This window comes from Phascolarctos cinereus, unplaced genomic scaffold (assembly GCF_003287225.1).
Source record: "Phascolarctos cinereus isolate Bilbo 61053 unplaced genomic scaffold, phaCin_HiC Scaffold_726;HRSCAF=1367, whole genome shotgun sequence".
NCBI lineage: Eukaryota > Metazoa > Chordata > Mammalia > Diprotodontia > Phascolarctidae > Phascolarctos > Phascolarctos cinereus.
In genome coordinates this window covers 384,139,119-384,155,080 of record NW_027556098.1, presented here as the reverse complement: position 1 = coordinate 384,155,080, position 15,962 = coordinate 384,139,119, and the positions used below count along the sequence as shown (strand labels likewise).

The 15,962-nt window shown below is 47.0% G+C and overlaps 2 protein-coding genes across 3 annotated transcripts in view; both read left to right on the top strand.

Annotated features, from left to right (window-relative positions):
• Positions 1 to 5,833, top strand: part of LOC110198390 (protein-arginine deiminase type-1-like) — a 57,107-nt gene extending 51,274 nt beyond the window's left edge. For both annotated transcript variants that reach the window (XM_020972644.2, XM_020972661.2), the window contains 2 exons: positions 625 to 750; positions 2,279 to 5,833. In XM_020972644.2, the coding sequence (XP_020828303.1) occupies positions 625 to 750; positions 2,279 to 2,512 (360 nt within the window). In that variant the 3' untranslated portion in view covers positions 2,513 to 5,833. The remainder of the gene's footprint in view (positions 1 to 624; positions 751 to 2,278) is intronic.
• A 6,495-nt stretch (positions 5,834 to 12,328) lies between these two features.
• The window catches only part of LOC110198406 (protein-arginine deiminase type-3), a 49,052-nt gene continuing 45,418 nt past the window's right edge, over positions 12,329 to 15,962 (top strand). The window contains exon 1 of the mRNA XM_020972674.2: positions 12,329 to 12,453. Within this exon, the coding sequence (XP_020828333.1) occupies positions 12,362 to 12,453 (92 nt within the window). The 5' untranslated portion in view covers positions 12,329 to 12,361. The remainder of the gene's footprint in view (positions 12,454 to 15,962) is intronic.

The following is a 15,962-nucleotide window of genomic DNA, read 5'->3' as shown; positions in this document are numbered from 1 at the left end:
AGGGCTCCTGGAATGGGTAAAAAAAATCCTGGGGGCAGGGAATGGATCTGGGGGTATTGTTGGGGAAATCCATTGGGGACTAGATCTGATAAGAAAACCAAGGTTCAGCAAGGAGAGCTAGAGCTCCTACCAATGGGCTCCTATCGGGGGAATGTGATGGTAGTGGTGGGATCCAGTGTGTGTGAAGAAAGGAAGACCTTGGTGGAAGGAGCAGCCTTAGAATGGATTGGTGAGGTCCAATTGGACCAATGGATTGGTGAGGGCAGGGTCTACTTTCCTAGCCCTATATCCTCCCCAGCACAGAGTGCTGGATATTCCCAGAAGCCCCCTGGTCGAGGAACAAGACCTTCCTTCCTTTCTTCATTTTTATTGATGGGGGCCAGGGATTTAATACAGTGGAAGGAGGATTTGGCATCCAAAATCCTGGTTTTGAATGTAAGCTCTGCTAGTGACACGCTGTGTGACCTTGAGCAAGTCACTTTCCATCTGGATCTTGGTTTTCTCCTTTGGAAAATGAGTGGGTAGGAGATCAGCTTATCCTGAAAGTTGCTTCCAGATCTGGATCTGATGGTACTCATTTTCTATTCCCACACCATCCACTTCACACTGACTCCCTCGGATCAGAAATGCATTGACTGGAACCGTGAGGTCCTGAAACGGGAGCTGGGCCTGTCAGAGCGCGACATCATCGACATCCCCCAACTCTTCAAGCTCAGCGACTCCTATGCAGAGGCCTTCTTTCCTGACATGGTGAGGCAGCTGGCATGAGCTGTGAGGAGGAATCCTTCCTCTCCCCTTGGGGCAGGTCCCCATACTCCATAGTCCCCAGCTCCAGCAGAAGCAAGTGTGGAGGGGGGAGAGAAGAAGTCTGAGGAGGGGGAAGGAGTCTAAATTTTTTTAAAAATTCAAAAAATAACTTGGTGGAGTTCAAATCTGGCCTCAGACACTTGGTACTTACTAGCTGTGTGATCCTGGGCAAGTCACTTAACCCCAATTGCCTAAAAACTGAAAAACAACAACAACAACAAAGTAATTTGGTGAGAAGAGGTTAAAACATGGGAAAACCCAGAAAAATTGGAGAGAAAAACCTATTAAGGATGTTTTCCCCCTGTGAATCTTTTTGGATTTTTCCCAGAATCAATTTCATATTGATTCACTGCCTCACTTTGGTGCAGTGAAAGAGGATTAAATCTGGAGTCAGAAGACCTGGGTTCAAATCCTGGCCACCTGTGGGGACCTTGGACAAGACATTTGGGCCTTGGTTTCCTCAACTGTAAAATGAGAGGGTTGAACAGGATGACCTCTAAGGTCCCTTTCAGCTCTGCGATCCCAGATGAAATTCAACAGAAGGAATTAGGGGTGTTTAGTTTGGAGAGGAGAAGACTGAGGAGGAATATGGAAGCTACAGTTGTCTGAAGGGCAGTGGCATGGAGGAGGGGACTGTACTTTTTCTGCTTGGTTTCAGAGGCAGAATTCGGAGCAGGTGGTGGAAGCTGCAGACAGGGAAGATTTCTCCCCAAAGGCAGGGGAAAAACCCCAAATTCCTAACCATAAGAGTTCTCCCAAAGTGGAATGGGCTGCTTCTGGAGGTCATGGTTGGCCTGTCCTGGAGACCTTCAGGGATAGAACGAATGGCCTTATTTCACAGATGGAGATTGGACTTCCCTAGTTGGCATCCTAGGGCCCTTCCAATCTGAGATGCTGTAATTCAGGGATCTCTCGTTCTCGGGCTGGTGGGAGTGGTGCTGCTTCCTCAGCTCCTCCCTGCCTTCTTGCCTGCTTGGGAGGCTGAGCTCCCTTTTGCTAGCCAGGCCCTAATTAGCTAAGGGGAGCTGACAAGCCAGATGTGCTGATATGATCTCACTGGGAAGCAGAGGCCTTAGTGAGTGTGTCACTCCTGGGAGGGGCTGGGAGCTGATCTTATCAACTGAGTCCAGGAGCCCATTAAAGGCCTGAATTCCACTAGGAAACTCTCTGGGAATGTTCAGAGGCTGGGCATGGGGGAGGTTCGTAGCTGGAAGGGTCTTAAATCTAGTCCTGCTCTTCACTTTTACCGTTGGGGAAACTGGGGCTTGGGAAAGGGAAGCAACTCACATATGGTCACATACCTTGTATGCAGGAGGACCAGAACTTGAACTCAGGTCTCCTGTCTCATGGTTCATTGCCCTTATTATTATCCCAAACTAGGTGCCTTGAACCCACAGGTAGACTCAATTGGTGAACTCTCACCTTCTGAGTACAGTCTCTATGTCACTTCCCCTGTCTCTTCCCATTACAGGTCAACATGATTGTCCTGGGGAAGTTCTTGGGGATTCCCAAGCCCTTTGGACCCATCATTAATGGGCGCTGCTGTCTAGAGGAGAAGGTTGAGGACTTGCTGCATCCTCTGGGACTCAAGTGCACCTTCATCGATGATTACCTCTCCTACCACGTGTTAATGGGCGAGATCCATTGTGGCACCAATGTCCAACGGAAGCCCTTCTCTTTTAAGTGGTGGAACATGATTCCCTGAGCTGGCTCCCCTCCCACCGTCTTCTCCTTCCCCTCTTCCTCACAGGAGCATCAGCATGGGGAAGGGGATTGCCCACCTGTCTTGGAAAGAGGCCACCAACAGCATCTACAGCATGGGTGTCAGTCACCAGGCCCTAAGCATCACTCTAGGATATCATCGGGATTCTTCACTTTCTTCCTAGTGAAGGATGTCCCTACCTGGCCCATTCAATCTTCAATGAAGATGACCCCTCAGTTCTTCTTTTTGCTTTTCTCTCCAAATCCAATTGGTCCTTCTCAAAGAAAACTTAACAATCCTTGTGCTCTATCCCAGACCTAAAGGGACAAACTAGCCTATTGTGTGTGCATGTGTGTGTGTGCGTGTGTGTGTGTGTGTGTGTGTGCGTGAGCCATGCTGGATGGGATCAGCTGGTGTATTTTGATTTTTCCAGTTCCAGGACTCACGAGGGAGCATGGAATCTTAGAGCTAGATAAGATTCAGTTGTTCTCATTTTACAGAAGAGAAGAACTGAAGCCCAGAATGGGGAAGTGGCTTCCCAAGGTCACACCTCAAGTTAACGGTGGGAGCCACAGAGAGCAGAACCCAAGACTCCCAGAGCTGGAGAAGACCTGAGAATCCAGAATGAATGAATAAGGATTTCCTCTACAACACCCCACAGTGGTCATCTACGGAGGCTTCTACTTGAGTTCATCCACTGAGGGGGAGCCCACTACCTCCTGAGGCCAGCCCACATCTCTCTGGGACAGCTCATATTCTTAGGAAGCTTTTCCCCAGCATTGGCAGTAAATTATCCTTACCCCTTGCTCTTCTGCAGCACAGGTCTCTTATCTTCCAGGTTGTGGGACTAGCCTTAGCTAGAACCCCGCAGAACTTAGTGGTGTGGGTCCAGTACTGGCCAGCCTGCTGCCTCTTCCCGCGGTAGACCCCTTCCCAAAGCAGCTCCTTATGGATGTCTCAGGTTCTCTCTTTTTGCTGCCTCAGGGCACACTGGTTCTCACTTTACCTTTAGCCCATCGGATGAATGAAGGGAAAGGTCCTACAAAAAACAATAACAAAAAATACCCCTTTAATAGCTAACTCTGTTCCCATGCAGTGATCGCTACTTATTGGGGGGAAACCTGTAATTATGAACACAGCCTGTTTCTGGCCCCAAAGTGCTGAGTCCCTCGCAGCTGGTCTGCAGGATAAAGCCCAAGTCAAGTGTGGGGCTAGGGAACCCTGGGAAGGGATGACCAGGGCTAGGCTGAAGCTTCGTGTGTCCGGCTTGAATCATTTCACTGTCTTCCCACCTCCCACCCCCCACACTTGCCTGTGGGGGCTCCTGCTGCTGCTTTGGAATACAGATTGAAGACCAAGGACTTAGCAAGTCCCAGGAATTCCTGATCAGGCTGCTTTGAGCCTTGGGGCTGCTATGACTATTAACTGAGTTGTCTTGGCATGGATTTCAGAAAGAAAAGTGATGACAAGAAGTCAGCTCCATTTCTCTTTCCAAAGAGAAACTCTAGGTGGTGGTGAGGAGATTATCTTCCCCATCTCACAAATGAGGGAATTAAGGCTCAACCTGAGGAAGTGACTTGTTCAGGGTCATACAAACAAGATGGAGCCTAGATTCGCACCCACGTTTCCTGACTCCAAAGCCGGTTCTCTTCCCACTAAATGGGATCCTTCCAGAGATGGAGGGAGGGAGACTCCAGATATTCAGAAAGGGGGGAAACACATCGAGTTATCTGAGAAGGTGGGGCTTAATTCCTTCTAATTGTCCTTAATTATTCCTCTTCTTTCTGTAGGCAGTGGGAGGGGGAATGATCTTTCTTGATCTCTGCTCATGAGGGCCAGGACCCTGCATGTAGTTCTGGTTTGAGGCTCGATGGCCCTGGGGAAGTAAACCTGGTATTGATCCCAGAGCAAGAGAGAGGTCACTGGGTCATAGCATCTTAGAATGGTAGGTCTAGAGTTATAAAAGCTTGAGAGGTCAGCTAGCCCAACTTTTTACAAATGAGTAAACTGAGGCCCACTGAGGTCATACAACTTGCCCAAGGTCACACAAGTGGGATTTGAACACAGGTCTTCTTACTTTTATAGATTTTAATTTGGTTGATATGGAAAGATCAGGCTAAATCTAACTAGGCCTGGGAGGATGGTAGAGGACGGAAGCACTGAGGGACACTGCCTCTCTGCTCTGAAAGGTGACTCTCCCAGAAGAAGCCCACTCTAGATTAGCTTCAGATGCCTCCTACTCTCATTATCCCCTTGTTCTCATACTTCTGTTACTTCTGGGAGCCCAGGGACACAGAGTATCCGAGCTGGGAGGGGCCTTAGAACATAGAATGTCAGAACTAGAAGAGCCCTTAGAACATGGAATGTCAGAGCTGAGAGGGATTTTAGAATCTAGAATGTCAGAGCTAGGAGGACTTTTAGAACACAGAATATCAGAGCTGGAGGACTCTTAGAAGTCACCTATATCCTTTCCCATCTTCCCCAATCACATTTTATGGGTGTAGAACACTGAAGTCTAAAGATAAGAAATCCATAGGTTCTCAGATCTAGAAGTGGAAGCCAGGTTGCTCTCCCCTAACCTTTGCCCTTCTATTCCAACCTCCTCATTTTACAGATATAGAAACTGAGGCTCAGGTTAAGTGGCTTGCTCAAGATGATGCAGGATGTTAAGTGAGAGGCAGGGGAAGAACCCTTGGCCCTGGGCTCCAAAGCCGGGCTTCTTTTCTGTGGTATCATCTTTACCCTATGTCCTGCAAAGAGTTCTTGGCAGTGCTGAGACTAGAATCCCAATCTTCTGGTGCAGGCCACTTTCCATTGTCCTGCCGGTGGTGCCTCTGAGGATGCTGATAGGCCAGGGGGCAGTTTGGAAATGAACAAGCGGGGTGGTGCAGTGAATATTCCTTATTCCCACTTATCCCCAGCCCCATGATTCCCCAACCCAGCTGTCGGTTAGAAAAGAGTCCCAGTGGAGCCAGAAGACAAAAGAAAGCATCATGGATCTGAAGGTGTGGGGAAAGGGGGGGATTAGAACAGTTGGGATATTCCCTCAGGGGCCTCTGTCAGAGAGAGTTCTCTAGTTCCATGCCAGGACTCGGAGGGCTGTGTAATGATTCATGTGAGAGAAGGAGGAGGAGGTGGGAAGGGGAAGCCACTTGCCCTCAGGGCCGCTCACTCCCTAGTGCACAGACCTGGGGCTGTCCCCCAGCGATCCCCTCTTGGTGGGGATCCTCAGGAAGTCTGCTCTGAGAACGTTGCGGGATGATGGTCAATGAGGAGCCCACCACCTCTGGGGTGTTCAATAAAAGCATAAACACACTAACCTCTGATTTTGGGTCGGTCTCTGGGCGTCCAAAGGGGGTTTGGGAGTGTGAAACAAGAACCTGGCAGTGCCCACCCACGCTCACTTCTCTTTTCCTGCTCCCTATGTCCCCATCTCCCAGCCCAGCCCAGCTCAACTGTTACGGCCCCCTCTGCATGGAGCAGAACCCATCATTTCCCTCACTCGTGGAGAGAACTGGCATTACCAACAGCAGCTAACATTTGTATGGTGCTTTCAAATTTGCAAAGCTGTTTGCAAACATCAAGGAGCTTCGTGGCCCTGTGAGGCATCCACTACTGTTATTATTCCTACTTTCCCAATAAGGAAACTGAGCCTCAGTGGGGTTGTGACTTGTCCCATGATCCCACAGCTAGTAAGTATTGGAGACAGGATGTGAATTCAGATCTTCTTGACTCAGAGCTGGAAGGCTCCTCAGAGGTCATCTTGTCCAACTCCCTCATTTTACAGATGGGGAAACTGAGGCTTAGAGAAGCTAAGAGACTTGTCCAAGATCAGGAGCGATACCACACTCTTGCAACTATGGTTATCTCCATTTTACAAATAAGGAAACTGAGGCTCAGAGAAGTCAACTTGCCCAGAGTCAGGCAGCTAGTAAATGGTTCACCTGACTTCCTGTCTCATGCTCTTTTGATTAGGATCATAAGATCTAGAATCAAAAGGAACCTTAGAGACCTGGATCAACCTATTAATTTGGAAGGGAAGGGTACAGGGCATGTTGGTGAAACTGAGATACTGTCCCAAGGTGCCCAAGGACACACATGATAGCACAACAGAGATTCAAACCCACCTCCACTGACTCAAATCTAATATTCTTTCCATTCTGCATCTACCTCTCCGTAAGAACGCCATGCAGAGCATCATATCCATTGTGCTGAGGCTTCCTCTTTCTTCCTCCCCCCTCCCACCCATTATCCACAAAGTGCCAAGCATGCAGCTTATCCCACAGGACCCTGGGCACATGCCCCATTGCCCTCTAGCTGTGTCCCACCCTGTTGATGATTATCTTGGGAGGAGTGGATCCTCTCTTCATCTCTTCCCAGCCTCCAACTGCTTATCTCCTCCATCTCAGAGGGGACCTAAGGTTTTTTGTTTTGTTTTGTTTTGGGCAAGGGGAAAGGGGGATGGGAGGAAACTTCTCTCCTCCCTGGCCCGAAGGGCTGGGCTATTTCTCTTGGGCTGGCTGGGCAAATACTCAGTTGTTTCCAGGGCTCTCTCTTTCTGCCAAATATACAAGGTCATACTGGGAAAAATGCTGGATTGGGGTCAGAGGACCAGGGTTCTGGTTTTTCCACTTCTTTGGGTGACCTTGATGCTTCACCTCTCGGGCCTCAGTTTTCCTTTTCTGTGAAATAAGGGGAGGGGTTGGACTAGATTGCTTTTGAGGTCTTTTTCAGCTCTAAATCTCATCCCTTCAACAGTCAAACACTCAAATTTTCCCCTGATCTTATCCATTAGGTGTCCCCTTCAGAGGCACAAATTTCAGTCCACCCATGCCCTCCACAAAGTCCTCTCCTGATTCCTCCTTGTGTGAAAGTGACTCTTGCTTCCTGAGGGATACATCAATGAAGCAAAAGCCCTGGCACCCTCTCTTCTCATAAAGGCTTGAAGCACCACCCCGGCAACAGTGAGTTTCATTGCTTGCTCTGTGCAAGGTACTGCGTTAGACATAAAATCTAGGGATAAAAAGAAGAAAAAAGACAGATTCACTGTCCTCAAGAAACTTATAGTCAAATGGGAAGGGAGAAGATATATACAAGATGAACATACAGTCAGCCAATCGACAAACATTTATTAAGCACTTTTACTGATCTAGGCACTGTGCTAAGAAATACCAAAAAAGACAAGTTTAGCCAAACCACTGCCATTGCTGACTCCCAAACCCTTTCTCACCTGCCTCACTGGTGCCTGAAATCCCAATGTAAGATTTCTATTACTGTAGCTTAAGGCTTTTAAATAAATAAAATTTTATCTTTTATTTTTGCATCGCCTACTTTTCCCAATATACACCTCTTCTCCTCCATTCCCAGAGAGCCATCTGTTATAACAAAGAAAAAGAGAGAGGGAAAAATTTCATCAAAATAAACCAAAACATCTGAAAAGTCTGGCATTATAGTCAGTGTTCCAAACCCACTGTCGCATATCTCTTTGAAGGAGAAGTGGAGGTACCTTTCTCTCTCTCTCTCTCTCTCTCCCTCTCTCCTCTCTCCCTCTCTCTCTCTCCCTCTCTCCCTCTCTCCCTCTCCCTCTCTCCCTCTCTCCTCTCTCTCTCTTCTCTTCTCTTCTCTCTCTCTCTCTCTCTCTCTCTCTCTCTCTCTCTCTCTCCCTCTCTCAGCAATCAGGGTTAGGTGACTTGCCCAGGGTCACACAGGTAGTAAGTGTCTGAGGTCACATTTGAACTTAGGTCCTCCTGACTCCAGGGACAGTGCTGTATCCACTATACCACCTAGCTGCCCCTAAAGGTACCCTCTCATATCTCTCTTTTGGGGGAGAGGGTTAAGTTTGGTCATTAAAATTCTGTGGCATTTAGATTCAGTTGTTTTGTTATTGTTCTTTGTGTTTATATCATCTGTTAAGGGAATTATGATATATGTAATAAATATACTAATAATTTAGATTTCTCAGAGCTGCCTCTTCCAGCTTGGGAGTCAGAAGCTCACAATGCAGCTTGAAATGATCCATCAAACCCTTGACAATGCTCTCACAGTCACTACATTCCTGTGCCTGTGAACCTTAAGTGAATCAAACCAAAGATTATAGAACCTGTTCCCATCTCAGAACTCTTGTCATGTGCCCCACCAAGTAATCATGACCCCCAAGACTTGAAATGATACTGTTCCCACAGGACTTGAGAATGCCTGTAATGTCCTGAACTCATGGGGTTGTCCTGGCATACCACTCAGGCCCTGGAAATGATTGCATTGTAATCCACCTTTCCCCCTTTCCCACTTGTGATTTAGGTAAATAAACTGTTCCTTTACTCCAGCATGTAGAGCTCTCCTCGAGAGAACTTCTAAGGTCTGCAGACCCATCCTCCGCTCTGAAAGTAATTCATTAAACTATTACTTGTTTCCTGGCATTCCTGTCTCTGGCCTGCTTTGTGTGGCTCCGGCTAGTCTCAGGTTAGAGACCAGTCCTGTCCAGATTACATTTAAAATTCTGTTAACAAGTCTTAGTCCTTGTGTATATCATTTCCCTGACTCTGCTTAACTTCACCCTGCATCAGGTCATCTAAGTCTTCCATGCTTCTCTGTATTCATTATTTTCACAATTTCTTAGGTACGCTCACATACAGCAACTTGTTGAGACGTTCTCTGATTGATGGGCTACCCTGAAGCTTTGACCCTTGTTGAAATTGAAATCTCCCTGAGAGGGGCAGTAATCTGGGTTATCAACCATTTGCATTTTAACATGAAATAATTTAGCTTTTCCTTTCTTAGGAATAGGCTTGGGAACATGGAGGGAGTGGTGGGGATACTAGGCATCTGAGGACTGGCAATTCTCCATCCAGTCACCAAAGTGCAGGTCCAGCTATGTGGTGCCCATAGTCAATAAACTCCCTTGGCACCCTATCACCTCCAGGATCAAATCCAAATCTTTTGTTTGGCATTCAAATCTCTTTATAACCTAATCCTACCTTACATTTCCAGTTCCCTCACACCTTATACCTCACACATGTACTCCGATCCAGAAACACTGGTTTACTTGCTGTTCCAACAAAAAGGCTACCTATTTCTTATCTCTGGGCATTTTTCCCCCACGCCTGGAATGTCCTCCCTCCTTACCTCTGACTCCTGGCTTTCCTGGCTTCCTTCGGGTTCCAACTAAAATCTCACCTTCTATAGGAAACCTTTCCCTCCCCTCTGTTAATTATTTTGTAGTTATCCTGTAGTTATCCTCATTATCTCCCCTTTTAGATCATAAGCTCCTTGAGGGCAGAAACTGTTTTTGCCTTTCTTTGTATACCCAATCCTTAATACAGTGACTGGCACATAGTAGGGACTTAATAGATGCTTATTGATGAATTGATCTGAGCTGATTGGGGGAGGGGAAGAAGTACTAGAGTACAGGAAAGGGAGACTGAGGATGATGAAGACAAACCTCTCCTACCTCAGTTTTTTGATAAGCAGACCTTGCCTATTGGCTACCGGGCAAATGTTCACTCTGAAGGGATTGGTTAGTCAGTCAACAAGCATTTAAGTTCTTACTATGTGCTAGGTGCTGTGCTAAGCACTGGGAATACAAAGAAAGGCAAAAACAAAATTCCTGCCTTCAAGGAGCTTCCTTTCTAATGGAACAGACAGGCAAATAATTCTCTGTGTGTGTGTGTGTGTGTGTGTAATATGCGCACACAAGACATAGACATTATAAATAGAAGGCAATTTCAGAGGCATCTTGGGCAAGTCACTTCACCCTGCTTGCCTTAGTTTCCTCATCTGTAAATGAGCTGGAGAAGCAAATGGCAAGCCACCTCAGCATCTTTGCCAAGAAAACTCCAAATGGGGTCACAAAGAGTCAAATACAACAACAAGAAAAATCTCCGAAGGAAAGCACTAACAGTGGGAGAGGATGGGAATTGGGAAAGGTGCCTTGCAGATGGTGGATTCTCCAACCTGTGCCCAGAACCAATAGCTTTTCTAGCCAATTGGAACCATTTGCTGCTGACTTCTGCCCCTGGGGCTGAGACAACCATTCTTGAGAAATCCATTTTGCTGTTGAAAAAATTGAGATAATTTAAATTAAGACTAAGATTGGGTCAGGTAAGCCATAAGTAGAGTCCTTAGATAAATATCAGCCTGGTGTGGTGGAGTGGGAAAGGGCTGGATCAGGAGTCAGGAGACTTCAATTCTAATGGTAGTTGTGCTGCTAACTTACTGTGAGATCTTCCCTTCCCTTCTCTGGTCCTCAGTTTTTTCATCTGTAAAAGGAGAGGATTGGCAAATGGACTCTAAGGTCTCTTTGAACTCTGGCATTCTATATTGGAAGGTTCCCCCAATCTATATCAATATTCTGTATTTTAAGGTCCCTTCCAATCAACCAAGATGTCAACATGCACTACTAATTAAAAGATGAAATTTTATGCGGAAAAATGTAAAGTTCTACATTTGGGTCCAAAAAATCAATTGCACGAGCACAAGGTATGAGATGAGAATCCATGGCTGGACAAGATTTGTATTGTGCCAGGGTAAGAGCAGACTTCAAAAGCTTAACAGTGTGACATGATATACAAAAATAACCAATGTAAATCCGGCTAAATATGATAGGTGCAGAGTACAGAATGAGGGGAGAGTGCAGTCCTGCTACACTCTGGCCTGGTCAAAGGCCAGTTCAGTTCTGGGCCACCATATTTGAGAAAGGATATTGACTAAATGGAACATATCCAGAGAAGGGTGGCCCCGGGTGGCGAGGGGACAAGGGAACATCCCTTATGAAGATGAGTTAAAGGAACTAGGGATGCTTAGTTTGGAGAAGAGAAGGCTTAAGGACACTCCACTGAAAAATTTTTTTAATTAAGCGCCTACTATGTGCCAAGTACTTGGGATACAAGGACAAAAAACCAAAACAATATACCTTCTCATATTCCCTCTGGGAAGACAATGTGCACATACATGAATAAATATACATATACATATACATATACATATACATATACATATACATACATACATATACACACACATATACATATATATATATATATATATATATATATATATATATGTATGTATGTTGGAGGGACATGATAGCAGTCTTCACTGTTTGGAGGGCTGTCATGAAGAAGATTGATTAGTTTTGTTCTGCTTGGCGCCACAAGGAAGCAGAAGTTAGGAGGCAGATTTAGGCTTAATGAATGAAGAAAATTTCCTGAGAATCAGAGGTGTCCAGAAGTGGAATGGACTGCTTGGGAAGAGAGTGGGTTTATCCCTCCATAGGAGTCTTAGAGCGAAGGCTGGGTGACCATCATAACCAGTGTGTTGTAGAAAAGATTCTTATTCAGGGACTGGTTGGACCAGAGGTCCTCTCTGAGGTCCCTTCCGACTCAAAGACTTTGTGATCTATGAATATTGCGTCTGCTTGGACAAATGCCCTCCAGAAGCATTTGGTTCAAAGACAAAGACAGAAGTATTCCAGAGCCCCCAGTTCTGCTGGTCTAGTGGACTCCTGACTTTCTGCACCCCACTCTACTTCCCCCCACCCCAGCCAGGAACAGAAAGTTCACTACCAGGTGCCACAATCCAGAAGCCCCGACTGTAGGCATCTCTGGGCGGGTACCTGCTCGCTCCCCTTAGGGGCATAATTAGTTGCATAGGGCAACTGGTTCATATGTAAATGAGAGGCACCCTGCAGCCAATTCTGAGCCTGAGCTCCTGGGAGGGATAAGGTGAGGACCAATTAAGTGCCATCTTTGAAAAAGAAGAGGAGGGTTCCTAGACCCCAGGCTGGCCCTTTAAATGGAATCATGCTTAGCCTTTGAGGCAGTGGGAACGCTGGCTGGAGCCTGGTGGGGATTCATCATGTCCCTCCAGAGGATAGTCCGAGTGTCCCTGGAGCATCCCACCAGCGCGGTGTGTGTGGCAGGAGTGGAAACACTGGTGGATATTTATGGGTAAGAGGGCCAGACTGGGGGCAGGGAGTGTATGAGACCTGGGGGCGAGAGATGGGCTTTTCTCCTGAAAGCCGGTGAAGCCTTCCCCTGGGAGCTCCTGACCCACATAGGACCTCGATGCTCCTGAGGAGATGGGAGGGGGATGTTGGAAATGAAGAGAAAGGGGGGTGGGGACTCATTGAAGTCGTTTCTCTGTCATTTGGTGTTTCATGGTAATGAGAGGAATTAGTTCTTGGTTTAGCTGTTCTCATCTGGGCTGTGGTCTAGGAATGGTGGCCAAACCACAGAGTGATTGCATCTTGAGCAAGCCTGGAACCTTTGACTAATGCCAGCATCATAGGATAATAAAGTATCGAGCAGGAAAGGATCTTAGACCTAGAAAGTCAGAACCGAAAGGGGTCTTTGAACCTAGAACAGAGAACGCCAGAGCTGGGTGGGATCATAGAACATAGACTGTTAGAGCTGAATGGAGCCCTAGAACACAGATCAAAGAACAAAGAATCTTGGGCACCAGCAAGCTCAGCCCGTCTTTGTCCAAATAGTCCGAGTAAAGCTAAGAGGGTGGAGGTGATTTGTCCAAAGTCACATGTTCTAATTAAGTCAGAGGTGAGGTCTTTTGACTCCCAGCCTTGGACTCTTTCCGCTACACCTCTTTCTTGAAACATAATCATTTTTCTTAAAAACCCAAACAAACAAAACCCCATGAACCTTTGAGAAGAATTGGCAGAGGCGAGACTGATCTTGGAGTCTGAAAGCCCCAGACATCGGCAGGGCTTGGCTCTGGAGTATGGGGCGTAGGGAGTATGGAGTATTGTACTGTTTCTAAGTCCAGTGTCAAGCTTCAGGGCCTTTCTCACACTTCAGAGCCCGGGTCTTGTCACAGGGTGCAATCTCAATTGTGGAGGGGCCTCCATCCCCTGGATGGAGATGGATGGGGATATTTGCTCCTGTCCTGCCTTTCTCCAAGTTGGCTTCTCATCCACCCCTACGGAGGTGCCTCCCAAGCTTCTGCCTGTGGGATTGTCTGATCTGATTCTTGGAAAAAGAAGGGAGAGGATGCTCCATCCACATGTGCAAGTATTTTTGCACCCATTTTATAGGTGAGAAGCCTGAGTCTCAGAGAAGATAGGCAACTGGCTCAGAGCCATACAGCATCCCTGAATCCTGTGAGTTTGAAGGGAGGACCTGGAAGATCATCTGGTTTACTTTCATCTCTCCTCAGGCACTTATTAGCTCTGGGACTCTGGGTAAACCTCTCTGACCTTCAGTTTCTCGTCTGTAAAATGGGGCTGATAACTTCTACCTTCTGGGGAGGATTGAAGGAGATAATGTAACAAACCTTAAAGCGCTACATAAACGTGAGCTATTATTAGGACTGGTTTCTAGATGAAGAGACTGAGGTCCAGAGAAGTGAATTGCTCAAGGCCACTAAACTGGTATATGGCATGGCCAGAACTCAAACCCAATGTCCAATGCTCCTTCCAATACACCACGAACAGCCTTGCTTCCTCCACTGAGACTTTCGGGATAGGACTAGATGCAGCTGCACAGAAGGGTGGGGGATTGGCCACAGGGAGCTGCGTAGAATGGGCGCGAGGAGCCAGCTTTTGGGAAAGGCTGCGTATCAGCCCTGGCGGCGTCCTCAGACAGCCACGTCTCGAAATGGCAGCTTCTTCCTGTCGTGAGAACTGAAGGCGAGAGCAGGGGAAGTAACCTTCATGAGCTTCTTCCAGGAGATGGGGAGGTTGGAACAGCTGGCAAAGTTCATCAGTGACGGGAAACCATTGTGGGGGAGGGAGATTGAGGGCGGAAGCCTTGCAGACAGGCGCCGCTGCCTGCCCTGGGGCTTCCTCCCTCACCTGGCCCAGCTGCCTGCTTTCCATCAGGCCGCCTTTTCATTGACCTGTGTCTGGGAAAGGTATAGTCTGGGGACTGGTCATGGGGGCATCCCTGAGCAGAGCTTGCCCTTCTTTTCCTGAAATCCAAGGAATCTCTTCAGGGGAGCTGAGGTTATCATACAGGCTATCCAATGCCAGCCTCCTCATTTTACAGAAATGGAAACTGAGGCATAGAGAGGGGAAGGGACTTGCCTGAGGTCACTCTGGTAACATGTGCTGTTTGGAGGATATGGTATAATGTGTTTGCCCTTCACATGTGAGTTAGACTCGATGGCCATTTATGTCCCTTTCTCCTTGCAAATTCTGTGATTCTGAAGTGGCAGGTCCAGGATTCAACTCTTTGTCTTCTGGTTTCCCTTTCTGGGTCACCAAGCTACTGACGTGGGGGGGGTCAGTGTGGTGCTGTATGAAGAGCACAGCACTGGCAGTTAGAGAACTTTGGGTACCACTCTATGCCTCAGTTTCCTCCTCTGTGAACTGAGATGACTGGGCTGAGTGTTTTTTTTATAACAAGTCCTATGAAACCACTGTCATCTTTTGGAAATTCCTTGGGCTTTGGAGAAAGGAAGACTTTGCTTGGTGGGAGAGGGGAGGGAGGAATCATCTTAAGAATGGATCTCAGTCTAAGAGTTGGACAGGTAGTTAATAATAATAGTAGCTAATATTTATATAATGCTTACTGTGTGACAAGTGCTGAGCTAAACACTTTATAACTATTATCTCATTTGACCTTCATTACAACCCTGCAAGGTAGGTGCTATTACTGTCCCCATTTTACAGATGAGGAAACTGAGGCAACCATAGGCTAAGTGACTTGCCCAGGGTTACACGACCAATAAGTTTCTGAGGCCAGATTTGAACCCAGCACCCTACCCACTGTGCCACCTAGCTGCCCTCTACGTTGTTATTGTTGGGTTGTTTCAATCATGTCTGACTCCTTGTGACCCCACTTGAGGTTTTCTTGGCAAAGATACTGGAGTGGTTTGCCATTTCCTTCTCCAGCCCATTTTACAGAGAAGGAACTAAGGCAAACAAGGTTAAGTGACTTGCCCAGGGTCACACAGCTCGTAAGTGTCTGAGGAGGGACTTGCACCTATGAAGATGAGTCTTCCTGATTCTAGGCCTAGGGCTCTGCCCACTGTGCCATCTACCTGCCTGCCCTCTAGGAATCAGGGCAAATTTTCAAAAGACAGAAGAGAACTTGTAAACTATAGGCTAGTGAGCTTGATGGTGATTCCTGGCAAACTTTTGGAGAGTATTATTAAAGGGATGGTTGATGGAAATTTAGAAAAGGAATTGGTGATCACAAAGGACCAACGTGGCATCATCAGGAAGAAATGCCTGCCTAATCTCATTTCCTTTTTTGACAGGATTAGATCAGGGGGATGCTATAGGTAAAGTTGGCCTATCTTTCAGTAAAGCATAGGACAAAATCTCATGCTGTTCTTAGGTAAAACAGGAAGAGATGCATGTTATTAGGTGGTTTGGGAACTATTGGAAAGATTAGACCCAAAGAACAGTCCCAAGGAGGTTGGCCTAGATGAGCTCTCTCAGACTGCTTCCAGCTGTGGAATCCAATGGACTGAAGGGAATGGGAATAAGGGTCTGGGA